This window comes from Chrysochloris asiatica, unplaced genomic scaffold (genome assembly GCF_000296735.1).
Source record: "Chrysochloris asiatica unplaced genomic scaffold, ChrAsi1.0 scaffold00009, whole genome shotgun sequence".
In the NCBI taxonomy this organism is placed as follows: domain Eukaryota; kingdom Metazoa; phylum Chordata; class Mammalia; order Afrosoricida; family Chrysochloridae; genus Chrysochloris; species Chrysochloris asiatica.
Window position 1 is genome coordinate 22569377 of NW_006408527.1, and position 19033 is coordinate 22588409.

Below are 19033 nucleotides of genomic sequence, written 5' to 3' on the forward strand. Positions count from 1 at the left end.
CTAGATCTCTGAGCACCACAATGAACTGCCCCTGCAGCCTGAGTCAGACATAAGGTAAGAGTGAGAAATGGGTATGTTTTGTTAAGCCATTGTGGTGTGGGGGAAGTTTGTTGTTGCAGCGTAACCTAATCCATGCTGACTACCGAGTACATGAAGCATGTACAGCCATGTGGGAGAGATCACCTTTGGCAGGCCATGTTCCAGTATTGGGGGATCATGTTTATGCAAAGTCAGAATTATGACCTGTCAAAGAACTAACGCTTGCCTTTAGAATCCCCTTCAGTAGGACAGAACTTTTCCTTGCTGGAGGGAAGAGGGCGTTTCCTGAGGGTGCTAACTCCAACTTCTCATCAACCCTATTAAGAAGAGAACTAGGATTTATCTATTCACCATTGTGGCTCCAGAGCACAATCCAGAGCTTGGTTCACAGATAAGATTTACCCTGATGTTCTTTCCCATAATCTCCCTATATGTTACAATGGCTTAGACATACCAACAACTGTTAGGACGGTGCACAACTGGACAATGCTCTGCTATACATAATATCACCAGGAGTCGGAGCTGACTTGACAGCAATCAACAAATCACATCCAAAAATATGCCACAAGTCTCCCTCAACCCCGTGTACCCCATGGCTTTGAATCATCTGTTACTTTATCTTTGTCTCTAGTGCCAAGCTGGACAACTCATGGTTTCTTTCTCTGCCTAATCTTAACAATGGCACTGGATAGGAACTTTGTTGTTGTTAAGTTCCTTCAAGTTGGTTCGACTCATAGCAGCCCTCTATAGGGTTTCCAAGGCTTTTTAAATCTTTACTGGAACAGAAAGCGTCATGGACCTTGTGGTTCTCAGCCCAGTGCATATTGTATAAGAACTTCCCTACTATTAATTAAAGTAAAACTGATTATGAAAATTAATAATCCTCACTATGAAACATTTGAGAAGCAAAGGTGAACAGAAGAGAAAATCATCCATAACCCCCTCATTTAGAAGGAACCACAGTATTGTTGCCACTGTTATCTTTCCTTCCAGTCTTTTTTCCTTTAAGCATATTTTGTTTTCAAAACTTTATCGAGCCCCTATGAATGAACCGAGAAAATAATGAAGTTGTCAAGGATTTCATTTTATGTGGATCCACCATTAATGCTCACTGAAGCAGCAGTCAAGAAATCAAAAGACACATTGCATTAGGCAAATCTGCAAATGACCTCTTTAAGTGTTCAAAAGCAAAGATGTCACTTTGAGAACTAAGGTGTGCCTGATCTAAGCCATGGTATTTTCAATCATCTCATATGCATGTGAAAGCTGGATAATGAATAAGGAAAACCACAGAAGCATTGATGCCTGAATTATGATGTTAGTGAAGAATGTTAAATATACCATGGAAGAATGAACAAATCTGTCTTCGAAGAAGTATTGCCAGAATGCTCTTTAGAAGCAAGGATGATGAGACTTTGTCTCATGTACTTTGGCCATGCCATCAGGAGTGACCAGTCCCTGGAGAAAGACATCATGCTTGATAAAATAGAGGGTCAGTGAAAAAGAGGAAGACCCTCAATGAGATGGACTGACACAGTGACTAACAACAGACTCATAAACAGCAATGATTGTGAGGATGGCGGAAAGATCAGACAGTGTACATAGCACTTCACGACAACCAACGAATGAATGACTGCCCTTTATGAAGAGGGAAGAGTCGCCCACATATAGAAATTCCAGTACTGGAAGAGCACTTAGGAGTTCTTCATCCACATTACCACATTACCCTCACATTACTAATGAAAATGCTGGCTGTATACGGGGCTGGGTATGTATGTCTCACACACACGTGGATAAAGTGAAGACAGTGGCAGGACCCATGTCAAATGAAAGAATTGTCTCTGGAAAAGTGGTGAAAATATACTTTCACGTTTTGATTTTTTTTTTTTTTTTACTACAAAAATGTATTCAAATTCTGTTGTTAGTTGCTGTCAAGTGAACTCTAACTCATGGCAAGCCCATGTACAGCAAAAGGAACTGGTGCCTGGCCCTATACCATCTTCACAGTCCTCTGTTTGCTTGAAAGTATTGTTGTGGCCACTGTGTATTTGGAGTGCCTTCCAACCTAGGGGGCTGAGCTTCCAGCTCTATGTCAGAAAATATTCTGTTGTAATCCATAGGATTCTCACTGGCTTATTTTCAGAAGCAGACTGCCAGGTGGTTCTTTCTAGTCAGTCTAAGTCTGTAAGCTCTACTGAAATCTGTCCACCATAGGTGACCTTGTTGATATTCTAAATACCATTGGCATAGCTTCCAGCATCGCAGCCACACAAAATCCACCATAGTAAGACAAACTGACAGCAGAGTGGTGAATTCAAATACTACTTTTTTAAAAAATGCATTTTATGTATTAAAAGAAAAAGAAAACTGTGGTGCAGAAAGCCATTGACACACCCAGGGTTGCCTAGCTGTTAATGGTAGATTGGTTAAGGCTACATGCCCCTCAATCAATCACTGTCCTTCTACTGTTCTCGTCCCTTAATCCAGTGTCCCTAAGGAAGAAGTTCATTCCAGGGCAGCCCCTTGGCCCCCACAACACAGGCACCCAGATGCCAGGATGGCATGGGAAAAGGGAAAACTCTGCAGGCCCTAACCTGAACCCCAAGCCCACAAGTCCAATTTCTGTCAGGCCCAAGCTGGGATCAAATGCCTTCAAGCCCAGACTCAGCCCCATCAGAGAGCGGCCAGTGGGCACTCTCAAGACGAAAGGAATCCCTGGTGAATCAGGAAAGTTATTGGGCTGGAAAGTGATGAAAGGACTGTGTGTGGGAGGGGATTTCCACTGAGAGAGCGAGGCCCAGGAGCAAGCCTGGGCGGGTTGGCTTCAGGGGAACTGCCCACTGATGTCTGTTGCAATGGTGCCATAAAACCCAAATCGTTAAGAGACCTGAAGCCTTGGTCATGTTTTTTCTTCTCTTTCCCTTTAGAAAAACAGATATCCAAGGAAACCCCAAAGCTCTGGAACAAAGGGTTCTACATCAAAGGGGCTTGGGCAAGTAAGGAGAAGCCTGGGGAAGAGGTCAGTTGGAGGGGTGGGTCTCCCTGCTTTCAAGGAGAGAACACCTCGGAGCTTGAGTGCAGAAGCCCAGAAGTGAGGGGATGAGGGATAGCAGGGCTGTGGACTGGTCTATTTCCCTGTCCCAGCTGGGTGAGGAGGCGTTATTAGACCTGAGGAATCCGGAAATGTGCAGCAGGGAGAGGAGGGAGTAGTAATTCCTTTCTTTTCTTGCCTAAAGGGGAGACAACCTATTTAGGGAGTTCCTTATTCCCTTTAACCAGTCAGGCTTTCTTGCAAATCTATACTCATTGTGTCCCTGAGCTAGGCAAGGTTCCATTATACAGATGTGGAAACTGAGGTCAGAGAGGGGAAGTGATTGACCAAGGTCTCACTGAACTGGGACTGCATCACAGGTGTCCTGACTCCTAGGTCTACACCAGTGATTCCCACACATTATGTTGCATCAGAATTGCCTGGAAGGTGTGGTAAAACACATATTAATGGTCTCCCAACCCCAGAGTTTTGGATTCAACAGGAACTTGGGATTTGCATTTCTGCAAATCTGTTCTGTTCCCTGGAACCACCTTTTGAGAACTAGTGTTGTAGATCCCTGCTACCTAAAATATGTTCCATGGACCAGCAGCACTGATTTTACATGAGCACTTTAGAAATGCAGACTTCTCAGCCCATCCCACCAAGCACACCCCAGAACCTACTGAATCAGAATCTGCATTGACAAGAAACACCTCCAACACCATGAAAGATGAAATAATCATTCAAAAAATTGAACGAACTCCAAACATGACAGACCCCAAAAGATAAACACCAAGTCATATTATAATCAAACTTATCAAAACCAAAGACAAGTAAAGAATTCTGAGTGCAACATAGAAGAAATGAAAAGTTGCTTACAAAAGATAACACATAAGACCAAGCTCGGATTTCTCAGCAGAAACCATGTAGGCAAGAAGACAATGGAATGACCATATATAAAACCTTGAGGAAAAAATGGTCAAAGAAGAATTATATATGTAGAAAAACTGTCTAGCAAATATGATGATGAAATTAGGTCACTTTCTGGTAAACAGAAATTAAAAGAATTTTCAAAAACCAGACCAACCATCCAAAAAAATACTCAAGGGAGTTCTTTGGACAGAGAACCAACAATAACAGACCATCTGAGACTAACACACACAACAATAATATCCAGAAATCAACCCAGACACAGAGGTATTCAATGTAAAACAGACCCACAAGATTGAAAATAGAGAACCAAAAATATAATTGCAACAATAACAAAGAAACATAAAGTAAAAAGAGGAAAAATTTCTTCTTCCAAATGAAGAAGAAATCAAGTAAATTTCAAGAAAAAAGTAAATAAAAAAGAAACTTAATTGTAATCCTAAAACTAAGGCAAACCTTATTCCTAGCCCTATTTCAACCCTTGCCCCTAACACTAACCCTAGTCCTAATAGTAAACAAAGTCCTAGACCTAGGCTAGACCTAGTCACAGTCCTAACCCTAATTTCTTACTCCTGTCTATCCTGCGCACACATTCGGAAAAAAAAAATCACTCCACGTGAACTAGAGATAAAAACGTGCATAAAAAAAGAGAAAGAAAATAGGAAGTAGGAGGAATATAACACAATGGGGGCTAAGAAGAAAAAATTTTATGCAATACATGTGTGTTTATTGTTGTGATGGTTAAGTGCCATAGAGTTGATTCTGACTCGTAAGTGACCTTGTATAGGGTTTTCAAGGAGCCGCATGTGGGTTTGAACTGTCAACCTTGTGGTTTGCAGTCCAGTGCTTATCCTATGGTGCCACACCAAGAGTCTCTGTGTGCTTAGTTTATTTTAAAACTAAATACTTGTATGTGATCTCCAAATGCTGTAAGATACATACCTGTGACATCAAATCTAGAATGAAAATCCCCTGTGGTCATGCTCACAATGTGGATCCTGGAGGTTCCACTGGTAGTATATAGCTGTGTATCCTTTCAGGCATCACCTGTGCAATGGAGATGGACATGTATTCAGTTGTGGTCATATAACACATCATATTCCACTTATTTAGGGGCCCTGGTGGTACAGTGGTTAAGCACTTAACTGCGATCTGAAAGGTTGGAGGATTGAAACCACCCAGTGAATGAATCTTTGGGAGGAAGACCTGTTGATCTGCTTCTGTAAAAATTACAGCCTAGAAAGCCCTATGTATGGGGCAGTTCTACTCTGTCACATGAAACTAACAGCAACAACATTCCACTTACTATAGTGAAAAAAATTTCCCCAACTAAACATTATGTTTGAGATGTCTCTCCCAACTAAGACCTATAGATCTATTTCATTATTTTAAACTCTTCCATGTAGTGCTGTAGGATAAGCTCTCAATGTCAAGGTTGGTTTGAGTCACATTTTGGTTCAAATTCACCAGCCACTCCTTGGAACTGACTAGACGGCACTTAACAACAACAACAACAAGTGTAGGAGTGTTAATGTATTATGCATTTAGCTAGCTTTTAAAGGAGTTATACATGTATTTTGGTAAAAACAGTGACAAGAAGAAGCAGTATAGAATGATGAACAATGAAAAAGCAAAAAGCTCTCCCTTTTCTCCCAGCCCCTCATCAGAGGAGCTCCTGTTAACTCTTTATTTTAGTCTGCTTTGTTTTTGATTTTTTTCACTAGTAAACTTAGTTTTTAGAATAGTTTTAGATTTACAGAAAAATTACAGAATAGTACAGAATTCCCATACCCATTCTGCACACATACAGTTTTCCCTAGTATTAATTAACACCTTGGACTGGTCTAATATATTTGTTATAATTGATGAACCAATATTGGTGCAGTATTATTATTTAAAGGAGCTCTGGTAGTGCAGTGGTTATGAATTGGGCTGTGAACCTCAAGGTCAGCAGTTCAAAACTACCAGCTGTTCCGCGGGAGAAAGATGAGGCTTTCTGCTCCTGTAAAGATTTACAGCCTCAGAAACCCTGTACAGGGTTGCTATGAGTTTGAACCGACTCCACAGCACATAACAACAACAACATTATTTAAAGTCTACAGTATAGTGGGGGGCGTGCTGAAAAAGTTTGTGGAAACATAGAAAGAAGATAATGGGTTTGGACAAGTGCGAAATGTCACATGTCCATCATTATAATATCATACAAAATCATTTCACTAGTCCCCAAGTCCCCCATTTGGTTTTAGATAATCTAGTGGTTTTCAATGATTCATAGTAGTATTTAAAGTAATATTCTTAAACTTTTATGAATTCATTTATTCGAGATTGCATTTATCAACTACTCATAATAAAAGACGGGGTATTCATGTTATCCTTTTTCTAACTCCCAGTTATTTACATGACCATTTTGTTCACTCATTTATTTACTGAGTACTTACTATATGCCGGGTAACATTCTAGGTGCTAAAGCTATAGCAGTGAAGAGACCAAATAAAACGTCCATCTGGTCAATAACTTACAGTCCAATAAGGGAAAGAGACAATGAGAAAAAATTTAAGAATTTTAGGCAATGATAATGTGCTGTAGCAGAGTGCAGAAGCTTCATAGGATAAGCACTAGACTGTGAACCACAAGAGTGGTGGTTTGAGCCTACCAGCCGCTCACTGGGAGAAAAATGAGACTTTCTGCTCCCGCAAAAGATTCAAAGCTTCAGAACCCCTATACAGGATCACCATGAGTCCAAACTTAACAGTGTGCTATTGAGAAAAATGAAGCAGGGCAGGGTACCTGTGTGTGTGTATGTCTGATGGCTGGCTGTTGGGAGTGCCTTATGGATTGAATCAGAGGAGTCAGGGAAGATCTCACTGAGAAAGTACTATCTGAACTGAGTGAGGTGAGGAAATGATGCATGTGGTAATCTGGGGGAAGAGTAAAAAGGCAGAGAAAGTAATAGGTGCCAAGGGACAGTGAGGGCTGAGGCTGGAGTTGAGTGGGGGTTGGGAAGAGTGCTGGAGGCAAGCTCAGTGAGTAACAAGGGGGGTCGGGTCTTCCAGGGTCTCAAAGGCTGGGGCATTGAGTTTGGCTTGACCCAGAGTGAAATGAGAAGGTTCTGGTGGATTTCGAGCAAAGCAGTGACATCATCTCCTTTCAGTTGATTTGTTTTACAGAGTTAATGTACATTCTACTTTGCAAACAAAAGGCACTTTAATGCCTTTTCTATAGATTGAGTCTAAAAATTAATTACTGCTAAATATCATTTAGGCGTCCTGGTGTGGCACTGTAGGATAAGCACTGAACTGCTAACTATAAGGTCTGTGGTTCAAGGCAACCAGCAGTTCCTTGGAAACCCTATACAGGTCGGAACCAACTCCACAGTACTTAGCAACAACAACAAATAAAATTTAAGACATCCCACAAATAGTTAAGCACTTGACTACTAATTGAAAGGTTGGTGATTCGACCCTACCTAGACGTACCTTGGAAAACAATCTGTTTCTTGAAAACACTATAGAGCATTTCTCCTCTGCACATTTGAGGTTGCCATGAATCAACAACAAGCAAAATTTGTAACAGGATTAAGCAAATATTAAAGAAAGTAGAAGCTATGTTTTTGTTGTTGTTTTTGTTCCCACTCTTGCCTTCTCTCACCTTGTTGCCTTATTTACCCAACCCTGGGCAGTCACCCAGAATGACTCTTTGCTCCTGACTCTGGTGGCTCCAGACTAGCTAGGGCATTTCCAGCATACAATTCCCTGGAGTCATTTTGTAGCCCCGCCTGTCCAGCTGGACTGGCAAGCAGATAGACTGACAGTGCAGATCAGCTTTCCCTTTGGGGTGGGCAGAGGGAGGAGCCAGTTCTGTGCTGCAAACAGGGGACATTTTGTCTATCTGTCTGTCAACAAGTCAATAAGAATTGAGTGAGTGGCTCCGGGACCCAGCATTATCATAACTGAGTGCCCCAAGAAGGCTAACTTAGAGCCATATTCTCAGGGGAACTGTGGGAGCACCCTGGTCACGGTGGCAGTGGGGAGACACTAACCCCCAAATGCTTCCTGATCTATCTGATGGTCCAGATAATCCAACCTGAACCTAAGCCACTCCCAAATAGGGCTACAGGCAAGAGGCTAGTTCAGGGAAAGATACAGAATGAGTCATCTCCCCTAGATAAAGAAGGTCATGAGAGTGGGGGTCGAATCTTACAAGTTCTAAGGATAATCACAGGATGTCTAGATGGTGAAGATCCTTCCAATGAGTGGGCCCTCCTGAATTTCCTCCTATGGCCCCTCTCTACCATTCACTCTTTCTTTTTTTGTTGTTGTTTTGTTTTCTTAGTGTGGTAAATAAACTGTTCACCTAAAGTTTGGTGGTACCGTGGAAAAATAAGTCTGGCGATGATCTGTTTCTATAAAGATTGCAGCCTATGGAAGAGTTCTACTCTGTAACAACACCTAGGTCATCATGAGTTGTAATTTATTCACATGTAGCCAACAACAATAACAAAAGATATATATAATAAAACATTTGCCATTTCAACAATCTTTACATTAATTATGTTCATCATATTGTTCAACCATCTCCCTTATCTTATTCCCTGATTTTTTCATCACACTTCACAGAAGCTCAGTGTCCCCAAGCATTGAGACCTCTTTCCCCCTCCCTCCTGCCAATCCCTGGTAACCACTAATAAACTTTGGTCTCTATGTACTTGCCTATTTGCCTATTAATGAACATAATTAATGTGAAAAAAAAAAAAAACTGCCCACTCGCTCTTGTTATCCAGAGTTCTTTCTTTTTTTACCCCTTCTTTTGTGTTCAAGGCCTTGGCACCCCTCCACTGAGTAGACTGAAGAAGAAAGTGTGGGTAACTGGGTTGTCTAAAGGGAATGATTTGTTCTCATGGAGTCCTGGTGTGGTGCTACAGGATAAGCACTGGACTGCTAACTGCAAGTTTGGTGGTTCAAACATACCAGCTGCTCTTTAGAAACCCTATACAGAGTTGTTATGAGTCAGAACCAACTCCACAGTACTTAACAATACCGATTTATGGAGAGGCATTGTGGTATCATCAAATATAACAATTGTGAAGACAGCACAGGACTGGACACATTGTCCACAATGTGTCAGCATTCTCTTTAATTGTATTCTGGTTGTTCCACTTTTAGTACTTTAATTTCACAATACCCTCCTTAACACCTTTTCTTTTGCAGGGAAACTGTTGTTGTTAAGTGCTGTCTCATTGGTTCCGACTCATACCTAACTTGTATAGGGTTTCAGAGGAGCAGCTGGAGAGTTTGACTTTGCAGTTCAAACTGACCTTATCCTACAGTGCCATACCATGACTTCCAAAATTATAATGACTGTATGCAGCTGTGGTGGTGGTTGTGCACCACTGAGTTGGTTCCAACTCATGTTGTTTTTGTTAAGTGCCATCGAGTCAGTTCTGACTCATAGTGACCCCGTGTAGAGTTTCCAAGGAGCAGCTGGTGAGCTTAAAGTGCCAGCCTTGCTTTTCAAAACCGACCTTGCAGTCCCATGTATTAACTTGCACCGAGTCTGTGTAGGGTTTCTCAGGCTGCAGATCTTTATGGGAACAGAAAACCTCATCTTTCTCCAATGGAGCATCTGGTAGATTTGAACTACTGACCATGCAGTTAGCAGCCCAGATCGTAGTCCACTACCAAGGCTCCTTTTAAGAGAACTTAAGTACTAGAAATGGAACTAGTATACAATTAAAGAGAATGTTGATATACTGTGGAAAATGTACATGTCACTAATAAATTTGTATGGGAATTGTCAAAAGGAAACCTAACTTGCTGTATAGAAAATTTCACCACAAACATAATAAAATATTTAAAAAGAAAAAAGATCCAAGGTTCTCTTAGCCAACACATTCTCATTCCAGCTTTGCCATTTTCAAAGCTGTATATCATCATCTAGTTTGCTTAACCTCTCTGAGCCTTATTTTTCTCATTAATAAAAGCACATTAGTTATTATTTGTCATGAGAATCAAGGATTCCTGGTGTGGCACTGTAGCATCAGCACTGGATTGTGAACCACAAGGTTGGCAGTTCAAATCCACCACCTGCTCCCTGGAAACCCTATACAGGGTTGCTATGAGTTAGAACTAACTCAACGGCACATAACAACAACAACATGAGAATCAAAAACATGTTAAAGTGCTCTGTAAATTTAAAAACCATATAGAATTGTAAGTTAACTGGGAAATGAAGAGAGCATGATTGAGTTCCAGTCCCAGGGAGTGATAGGGATAAAACAAAGTTAGGGATCAAGCCTGATCTAGACCCTAGGACTAGGACTCATGATTCCATCTCCTGTTTCCTTAAGGAGAGAACTTATGGAGCATGGTAGAACTGCTGGCTTGGTGAACTCTGAAGACCCCTACTTGGGAGGGTGGGAGGAGCCACCAGAAGGTATGGCTGATCTCTTGGAAGCCCCTGAGGCAGGGTTGTGGCTACCTTGAGTTCCTCCCACTCTATTCTTTAGGTCACCAGAGACATCTGTTTTGATTGCCTATTTCACTGTGGGTTAATGCTCTGGACTGCAAGGTGGGTTTGAACTGCAATGTCGGTGGTTCAGGCTCACCAGCTACTCCTTGGAAACCCTATACAGGGTTGCTTTGAGTTGGAATTGACTCTATGGCACTAAACAACAACAACATCTTCCAAGGAGCTCTGGTGGCATACTGGTTAGGAGTTGGGATGCTAATCTCAAGGTCAGCAGTTGGAAACTACTAGCTGTTCCAGTATAGAGGCTTTCTGCTCCCGTACAGATTTACAGCCTTGGAAACCCTATGCAGGGTCAATGTGAGTCGGAACAGACTCCACAGGCCACCACCACCATCTTCTTCCATGGCACTGCCCAACTCCCTCTCCTGGAGGGGTGCTCTGGGGGTGATCCTGCCAGGTTGGATGAAAAACATCTCCCATTTCTTACTCCCCCATTTTTAAACACCCCCATGCTACTGTGCTCATTATGATCTGCATCACTGGTGAGCAGGATAGAAACAAAGGGTTAGGTACAAAGAGGTCATATTACTGCCATTATTGTGTACCATTAGTTCAGTGGTAATTTATTATTCAACATGCTGATGAATAGGCCCTCAAGAAACTGTACAGAGAAGCCAACCAAGATGGGGCAGTACTAGAGCCTAGGAGAGCTATCTCCCAGTTGCAAGCTTACTCTGGAGTTCCATAGCCTCCTCTAATAGAAATAAAAAGGGAAGAGGGGAGGAATAACATTTATTGAGCCTCTGAGAGTTGCCAGGCCCTGTTCTTGTGCTTTTACAAATGTTATCTAACATATTCATCACTACAAAGCCATGAGATAAGAACAAATAATTATCTCATTTGACAGATGAGGAAATTGAGGTTAATTAGATTGCCCAAGGTGGGCAGGACACAGGAATGAAGAGGGAAGAGTTGAGGTTTCAACCCAACTCTGCAAATCTGTCTTTACTTAATAGTCTTGACACAGAAAGGGAAGGGAAACCTCCCTTCTCAGCATCCCCTTCAGCTCACTATCTAGAGGGGAAAAACAGGACCTCCACTCCCAACCCCCAACCATGAGAGGGAATGGAAAGGAAGAAGGGACAGAATCTGCCTTGGGGAAGCCACTGTGCTGAGACCTGGGAATGGTTGCCGCAGACACCCGGGCCACGTGGGCTGAGCCTTTCCTCCTGGGTGCAAAGAAAAGGGCAGCAGGCAGTGACATCCCCAGGTCTCAGTGGGGGCTCTCTTACCCTAGCAGAGGAAGGGTCCTCTCTCCCCAGTTGGGATCCACTACTCTACCTGTCTCCTCTTTCGAGTGGGGGTGGGGGTTGGGGGTTGGAAAGAGGAGTTGTGACTGGGACGGGGTCGTCTGAGGCAGGAGTCTCCAAGTAGAGACAGCTGTGGACATCTCTCTCGGGCCCTGCACTGAGAAATCTGCCTGCCCATAGTGGAGAAAACCAGCATTGGGTTGATCACCCCCTTCCTCCCCCAACTCCGAGATCTTTTTTATTTCTGATTGCTCAAAGACAAGGGGAAGTTGATCAGGCTCGGGAAAGGGGCAGAAGCTAGGGGCCAGAACTCCCGCGGCCTGGAATATATCCAGCAGCTGCCAGATATCTACCAAGCAAGCCTCAGCTGGAGCCACTGCACCCTCAGAGCATGTCCACCCATTTCACTAGCAGGGAGCTTCACTAGAGGCTCCTTCCCTTCTGGTCCACCCCTTTCGGTCAAGGCCTTGGGGGAGCTGTGGTTCTAAGAAGCGGCAGACAGGATCCCAGAGGCTACGGCTGTGAGGTACGGCCCCCCCCGCCCCCCCCATCTGTACAGCCCTCCCCGCAGTGCACCCAGAGCCTCCAAAGAGTGACGGAGCCCCCTCTGCGGCCCCGCCCTCTGGAGGGCTGGCCAGGGCAGGAATGCACTGCTGGCGGGCGGGCGGGCGGTGCAAGAGGCGAGCCTTGGAACATGTAAGGGCATATCCCGCGAGCAGCAGCCCAGCGCTCAGACGAAGCCCAGGGAGCAAGCAAGAGAGGGAGCTCGGCGCGAGCTGGCAGCTGAGATCACGGGCCTGGAGCTACGGGGGCACTGGGAGAGGCGGGGCGGGCAGCTAGAGCGGAGGAGCCAGTGTGGACTGAAGCGGGCGGGGGTGCTCTAGCAGGCCCCACGGAGGCAGCGGGAACCCACAGACCGCGGTGCGGGCGCAGCGGCTAGCTAGCACCGAGTGCCAGAATCCGGAGAGCCAGAGGGGCACCTTGACCGCTGCAGCCTACAGTTTTCCTGGGACCTCGGGGCGCCCATGACGGCGGCGGCGACAGTGCTCAAGGAGGGCGTGCTGGAGAAGCGCAGCGGCGGGCTGCTGCAGCTGTGGAAACGGAAGCGCTGTGTGCTCACTGAGCGCGGGCTGCAGCTTTTCGAGGCCAAGGGCACGGGCGGCCGACCCAAGGAGCTCAGCTTCGATCGCATCAAGGCCGTGGAGTGCGTAGAAAGCACTGGGCGCCACATCTACTTCACTTTGGTAACAGAGGGCGGTGGAGAGATCGACTTTCGCTGCCCCCTCGAGGACCCCGGCTGGAACGCCCAGATCACCCTGGGCCTGGTGAAGTTCAAGAACCAGCAGGCCATTCAGACAGTTCGGGCTCGGCAGAGTCTGGGGACTGGGACCCTTGTGTCCTAACACCCAGGCGTACCATCGAACCTTTATGCCCCCCACCACCACCACTGCGATGTCCAGCGGTCATACCAGGTAAGTCTTCTTTCTTGCTTTCCCTCCTTTTTCCTCTTTCCTCCACAGAGAGAATCAGACTCCCACCGGCAACCCGATCTGAAAGCCCTACCCTCCAAGGGAAGTTCCTGGGCCCAACAGAGATGAGGGAGCCCAAGAGTTTGAGCTTGAGAAGTATGAAGTTCCTGACTGAACTGATTACTTTCCCCTGGCTGTTGAGGTCTCAGGAGGGACCTGAATGTGACCCAGGTGTCTGAGAGGGAGCCAGAGCATTGGGAGGGGAGACTGAAAAATGGAATAGGCCTTCCTACAGGTTGGCTGCCCCCTCACGCAGGCTGTACAAACCCTGTGGCTGCTTGGCCTCTGCCTTCACTTAGGGCTGGGGTCTTGGGCTGTGGCCATCTAGGAGCTGGGAGAATCAAATGAGACCCAATTTGCCCTCGCCTCCTGCTAAGGACAAATATTTGCCATAGGTGAATTTGAGCTTGGAACCCAGGAAACCGGCCCCATGAATCCCAGCTTCCAAGGTGGGAGTTTGACTGGGCTGAACCTGGGACCTCCAGCTAACCATTCTTGAAAGTGGGTTTGAGGTTCTATAACTGAGTTGTTGGGAAACAGGAATGTTGGAGAGTGAGGAGGCCAGGCCAGAGACCTGAAGTGATAACCAATGCCAAGGGGATGGGGAGAAAGTATGCTTCTCTCCCCCAAGTGCCTGCCAAGACACCTCTGGGTCAGGGGATAAAAGAGATCAGAGGAGGGGAGGAGATACTGGGTCCACTAGGTGGGTGGGAAGGTGTAGGATCGGGTCATAATTTGTTGGTTGGAATGTCTTAACCTTTCTTGAGCAATAGAGCGGAAGTTGTTATTAGGTGTCATCAAATTGGTTCCAATTCATTGAGAGTCTTCCTATTTTTCACTGACCCTGTACTTTATAAGTATGTCTTTTTCCAGGGACTGGCCCCTCCTGATAACATGTCCAAAGTACGTAAGACAAAGTTTGCCATCGTCACTTCTAAGGAGCATTCTGGTCATACTTCTTCTAAGACATATCTGTTCCTTTTTTTTTGCTAATGCATGGTATACTCAATATTCTTTGCCAGTACCATAATTCAAAGATATCAGTTCGTCTTCAGTCTTTCTTATTCATTGTCAAGCTTCTGCATGATATGAGAATTGAAAATATCATGGCTTGGATCAGGCATACCTTAATTCTCAAAGTGACATCTTTGCTTTTGAACACTTTCAAGAGCTCTTTTGCAGCAGATTTGTCCATTGCAGTATGTCATTTGATTTCTTGACTGCTTCTTCCATGAGTGTTGATTGTGGAACCAAGTAAAATGAAATCCTTGGCAACTTCAGTGTTTTCTCCATTTATCATAATGTAACTTATTGGTCCAGTTGTGATATTTTTTTGTTTGTTTGTTTAGGGGAGGGGATTTATGGTCAAAAAGGCCCAGCGGAGGGCCCAGGAATAGAACCTTGAAGCCCTGGCTCCCAGCCCTCTGCCCTCTTCCCCAGATGCCACTCCTTTCCATGGGAACCAGAAAGCCCAGGAATGAGGAAAGACTTATACCACTCTTGTCTTAATTTCTCCAGTGGAAACCTTTACCTTGCCCTGCTTCCTATCCTCCCCCCACCTGCCCACACACACATTGCATTACCTTCCTTGCCCTGTACCTTCTCTTCTTTAACAAGGAGGGGACCCCATCTATGTTGAACACCCTTTGGACTCTCTTGTTCACTCCTTCCCAGGTTGTAGTGTGAGTTAGCTGAGAGACTGTGCTAAGAATGTATCCCATTGAGCCCTCAGTCCTCAGGGGTCTGGGAAGAAGCCGACTCCTCCCACTGACCGCATTGTGTTGCACAGATATTATTTTCTGTGTTTGCCTTATGTGGGAAGGGTTAAAAAACTGGTGCAAAACACTCGACATATAGTCGATCCTCTTTACCCCAGTGTCTGCCCCTGCCCTGACTGTTCTTCTCTCTTGCCAGCTTGCCTGCCCCTCTGGCTCACAGGGGCGTGACCCTGCTCCATTTGGCAAGGCAGAAGCCATGGACATGCGGAGGAGGCGTTGGAGCTGAAGGAATGGACGGGGCCCAGGAAGGAGGGCAGAAAGCCATGCAGGGCTGAGGATGAAGATTCAGCCCCTGGACACTCTCAGGCTCTCTGGACACACACAGCTCAAGGCCTCCTAGCCATGAGCCTGGCCTCGTGTACTGTGATGGAGAGCTGGCATCAAAATTCCCTTCGCTGGTGGCCCTACAGAATGCTGTGAGTGCCCAGGCTTTGTGCCATGCCTGGGCACTAAGCCAATGCCTCAGGACTCAGGAGGCTAGCCTGGCATCTGGAGGAGGGGCTGCTCTGAACTTATCTCTGGGGGTCTCCTGCTGCTTAGGTCCTTTTGGGACCCCCATCCATCCAGGCCCTCTCTTTGCACACTTCTTCCCCCACCTCCTGCCCATCTTTCCCCCACTGCGGTGCTGGGTCTAGAGGTGGTGGGGGTGCGGTGGGGGTTTGGCCATTACCATTTCATGCCTATCTCAAAATGAAGATGCCCTTTGAGGGGCAGTGAACACACTGTTTGCCGAGTGAAATTCTTTGCCCGCAAAACACAGTGCTTGGAGAATGTCTCTCTTCCACCACTGTATCCATGATTTACCAATCCATAGTCCATTCTGAAATCTCTAAATCTCAAAATTTGGTAGGAGGAGACACTGAGATCCCAGTAAAAATGGCCTCAGTGACCCTAGGAAGAAGGATCATAGGGTCTGATCTGAGAGATATCTCATTGTCCAACTCAGTCTCTAGAGGTGCCTTTCTATAGACAAATGTCCTGTCCCTGCCATCCTGGGAGGTGGCTCAGCTTTCTGGAATGAACTTGTCCTCTGCCATTTATTGATGTCAACTTGATTCCAGCTCATGGTGACTCATATGTATATCAGAGTAGAACTGTGCTCTAGAGGGTTTTCAATAGCCAGTGTTTTGGAAGTAGATTACCAGGCCTTTCTTCTGAGGTGCCTCTGGATGGAATCCTGGAACTGCCAACTTTTCTGTTAGCAGCCAAGCACCTTACCCATTTTTACCACCCAGGGACTACCCACTATTTGTACACTCAGGATTTATACGCTTCTACAGTAAGGCTTCCTTACTGAATGGTTTAAAAGGAATGATTTCAGAATGGAGGAAACCAAGGCACAGAGAAATAGCTGTACTGAGTAATACAGCAACTGCTAATGAGGTTCTCCCCCTCCCCCTCAGAGACCTTTCTGTATTGTAGTCAGCAGTTTACTCTGCCTTCCACTACCATCTGCCCACATCTGACCTTCTCTATTGCAAAAGCAATGGCCGACTTCAGACTCTCACAGGAAGGAGCAAGAAGACCAAGTGGGCTTTTTCAAAACTGTGAAGTCTCATCAAAAACCTTTGATTCGGACCCATTTTGTTCCCCTTCAGATTTCTCCTCCTTTCCCATCACAATCTCTCTGTCCTATATCTCAGTCCCTCAGAGTGCTTCACATCCAAAGGAGCATCCTGCTTATCTGATATGTGAACCACATCTCCCAACTGAATACGAATTTATTCTACTTGGGACTGTTTACAAATATCTCATTATCTCATTCCGTTAATTCTCTCATTAGGATGTACAGCTGTATATGGGTGGCTTAATTTCAGCATGGCAAATAAGTCTCATGCTGGTTCTGAGCAGGACTGAGAAAAATCTGGGCTTAACTTGGTTTGTGATCAGTGATGACATCTGTGTTAGGCTTTGGGAAAGAGATGGGGGAATAATCACATTTATATGAGAAGTGGTAGAGAGAAGGTGGTATTTGCCACCTCTTCCTTCAGGGTTCCTGGTGGTGCCGTGGGTTAAGCATTGAGCTGCTAACCAAAAAGTCAGTGGTTTGGACCCACCAGCTGTTCCATAGGAGAAAAATGAGGCAGTCTGCTTTGTAAAGATTTGCAGTCTCAAATCCTTTGGATTGGCTCTACTCTGCCCTCTATTCTATGATGTTGGAATTGACTTGACATCAGTTGTTTGGGTATGGGTTTCCTTCATTCAAGTTGATATATTAATGGGGATCGGTTAGCTTCTCCAATGTTCCTATAAAACAACAACCTCAGAATAGAATCCTTATTGTTACAATCAAATCCAAAGGTGGCCAATAGTGGGAATTCAGTCCCAAAGAAAGAAATGAGCTATCCAGGCTCCCAGGAATGATGCCGAGTTTATGAATAGATGGGGCTCACTTTTCCAGAAAATGTACTAAGTGCCTTGCTTGTGCTCAGTATTGGTGATATGGAGATGGAGCAGATAATGATTCCGCCCTCAGAGCCCAGAGCCCAGTAGGGAGCTAAATAAATGCCACTTGACACCAACCAAATGAGGAATATAATTCACCACTTGACACCAACTGAATGGGGAAAAACAACATGGACATCACCACCGCTGTCCAGTACTGTGCTTGATAGGCTCTGTCTTTTTTGGGGGGGTGGGGGCGGGGTGGGGTGGTGGTGGTGGTGGGCAGACATAGTCAGAGTCAAGTGTCAGGGCATGGGGCAGGAGGAAGCAATAGGAGTAGGTACTTCCAAGAATGTTCTGGTTCTTGCCCAACCTCAGCTTCAGTTTTTCTCTTTGCTAGGAGAGTCCCAGTTTCTCCGAAAAGTGTGTGCTGCTGAAGGTCCTAGCCCAGCCCTCAGTGCAGAGTTGGCCCTCAATCTAGGTGATCGTTGTTAGAGGCCGTCAAGTTGAGTCCGACTCAGTGACCCCATGTGGAAAAGAGCTTCTCCAGAAGGTTTCCTAGGCTGTAATGTTTACTGGGAGTCCTGGTGTGTTGTTTTGGGTTAAAGTGCTGGACTGCAAGGTCAGTTTGAACTACAAGGTCAGTGGTTCAAGCTCACCAGCTTCTCCTTGGAAACCCTATACAGGGTCACTACAAGTTGGAACTGATTCAACAGTACTTAACAACAAAAATCTTTACCGGAGTCTATCACTAAGTTTTTTCTCCTGCAGAGCCTCTGGATGGGTTTGTGAATGCGAGCCTTTTAGTTAGCAGCTGAGCACTTAACCATTGCATCACCAAGGCCTTTGTTGATGGGACAAGGGTGGTCATTTACTTCCATTAGTAAGAGCCCAGTACTTCGAGGGCTCCATGAGCTCCTAGCATGAGACTTGCAGCAGGAATAAGTGAGGGTAGAGCTACAGAGCACTCTGACATATAATCTTAGAATCTGGCCTTTCCCAGAATTGGGAAATGTATGGATACCATGGGCAGCTGTCCCACTAGGATCTCTCTGCTGGGGTCATGAGACCCTACTTTGTGGATTTAGGGCTATCCTTACTTCTCTGACAACTCCAAATTCCAAAGACAGAGCCTAGGTTCTCACCTTAGGCCTGCTTGGCGGGGCCACTGAGTAGGGTCAAGGCCTCTCTGGGAGCACAAACAGGCCTTGGCAGTACCAGCAGACATGCATGAGATGGAAAAACTTTGTTCAGTTGGCACTGAGGATGCTGTGAGGCCAGGGAGGAGCCGTTGCCACTGTCTCTCCCCTTGCCCTGGCAACCCTGGCCTCACCCTCGGCAGATACATGAGTCATGAATGGGAAAATGAGATAGGGCAAGTCCCAGCTGAGCAACTGAGAATTCGCTGAGGCCAGGGTGGGGAGGAGCCTAGGAGAGAAGGGATGGGCTCGTTCTGGTTAGGGTGAGCTGGGGCTGGGAGCTGAGGTTGCGGCAAGAGTGGGCCTGTTTCAAGAGTAGAGATGAGTGGGAAGAGTCGGAATTAGAGTTCATGGGAGTTGCAGA

General features: G+C 45.6%; 1 protein-coding gene across 1 annotated transcript; it reads left to right on the top strand.

The window, feature by feature from the left end:
- Nucleotides 1-12795: 12795 nt before the first annotated feature.
- Nucleotides 12796-13181, top strand: PHLDA3 (pleckstrin homology-like domain, family A, member 3). The gene has a single exon (XM_006834145.1). It carries the CDS (start codon nucleotides 12804-12806, stop codon nucleotides 13179-13181), a length of 378 nt encoding a protein of 125 aa, XP_006834208.1. The 5' UTR covers nucleotides 12796-12803.
- Nucleotides 13182-19033: the final 5852 nt, after the last annotated feature.

Bases quoted from the DNA above. Each gene is read 5' to 3' on its own strand.
- PHLDA3 (XM_006834145.1), top strand. From the start codon at position 12,804: ATGACGGCGGCGGCGACAGTGCTCAAGGAGGGCGTGCTGGAGAAGCGC.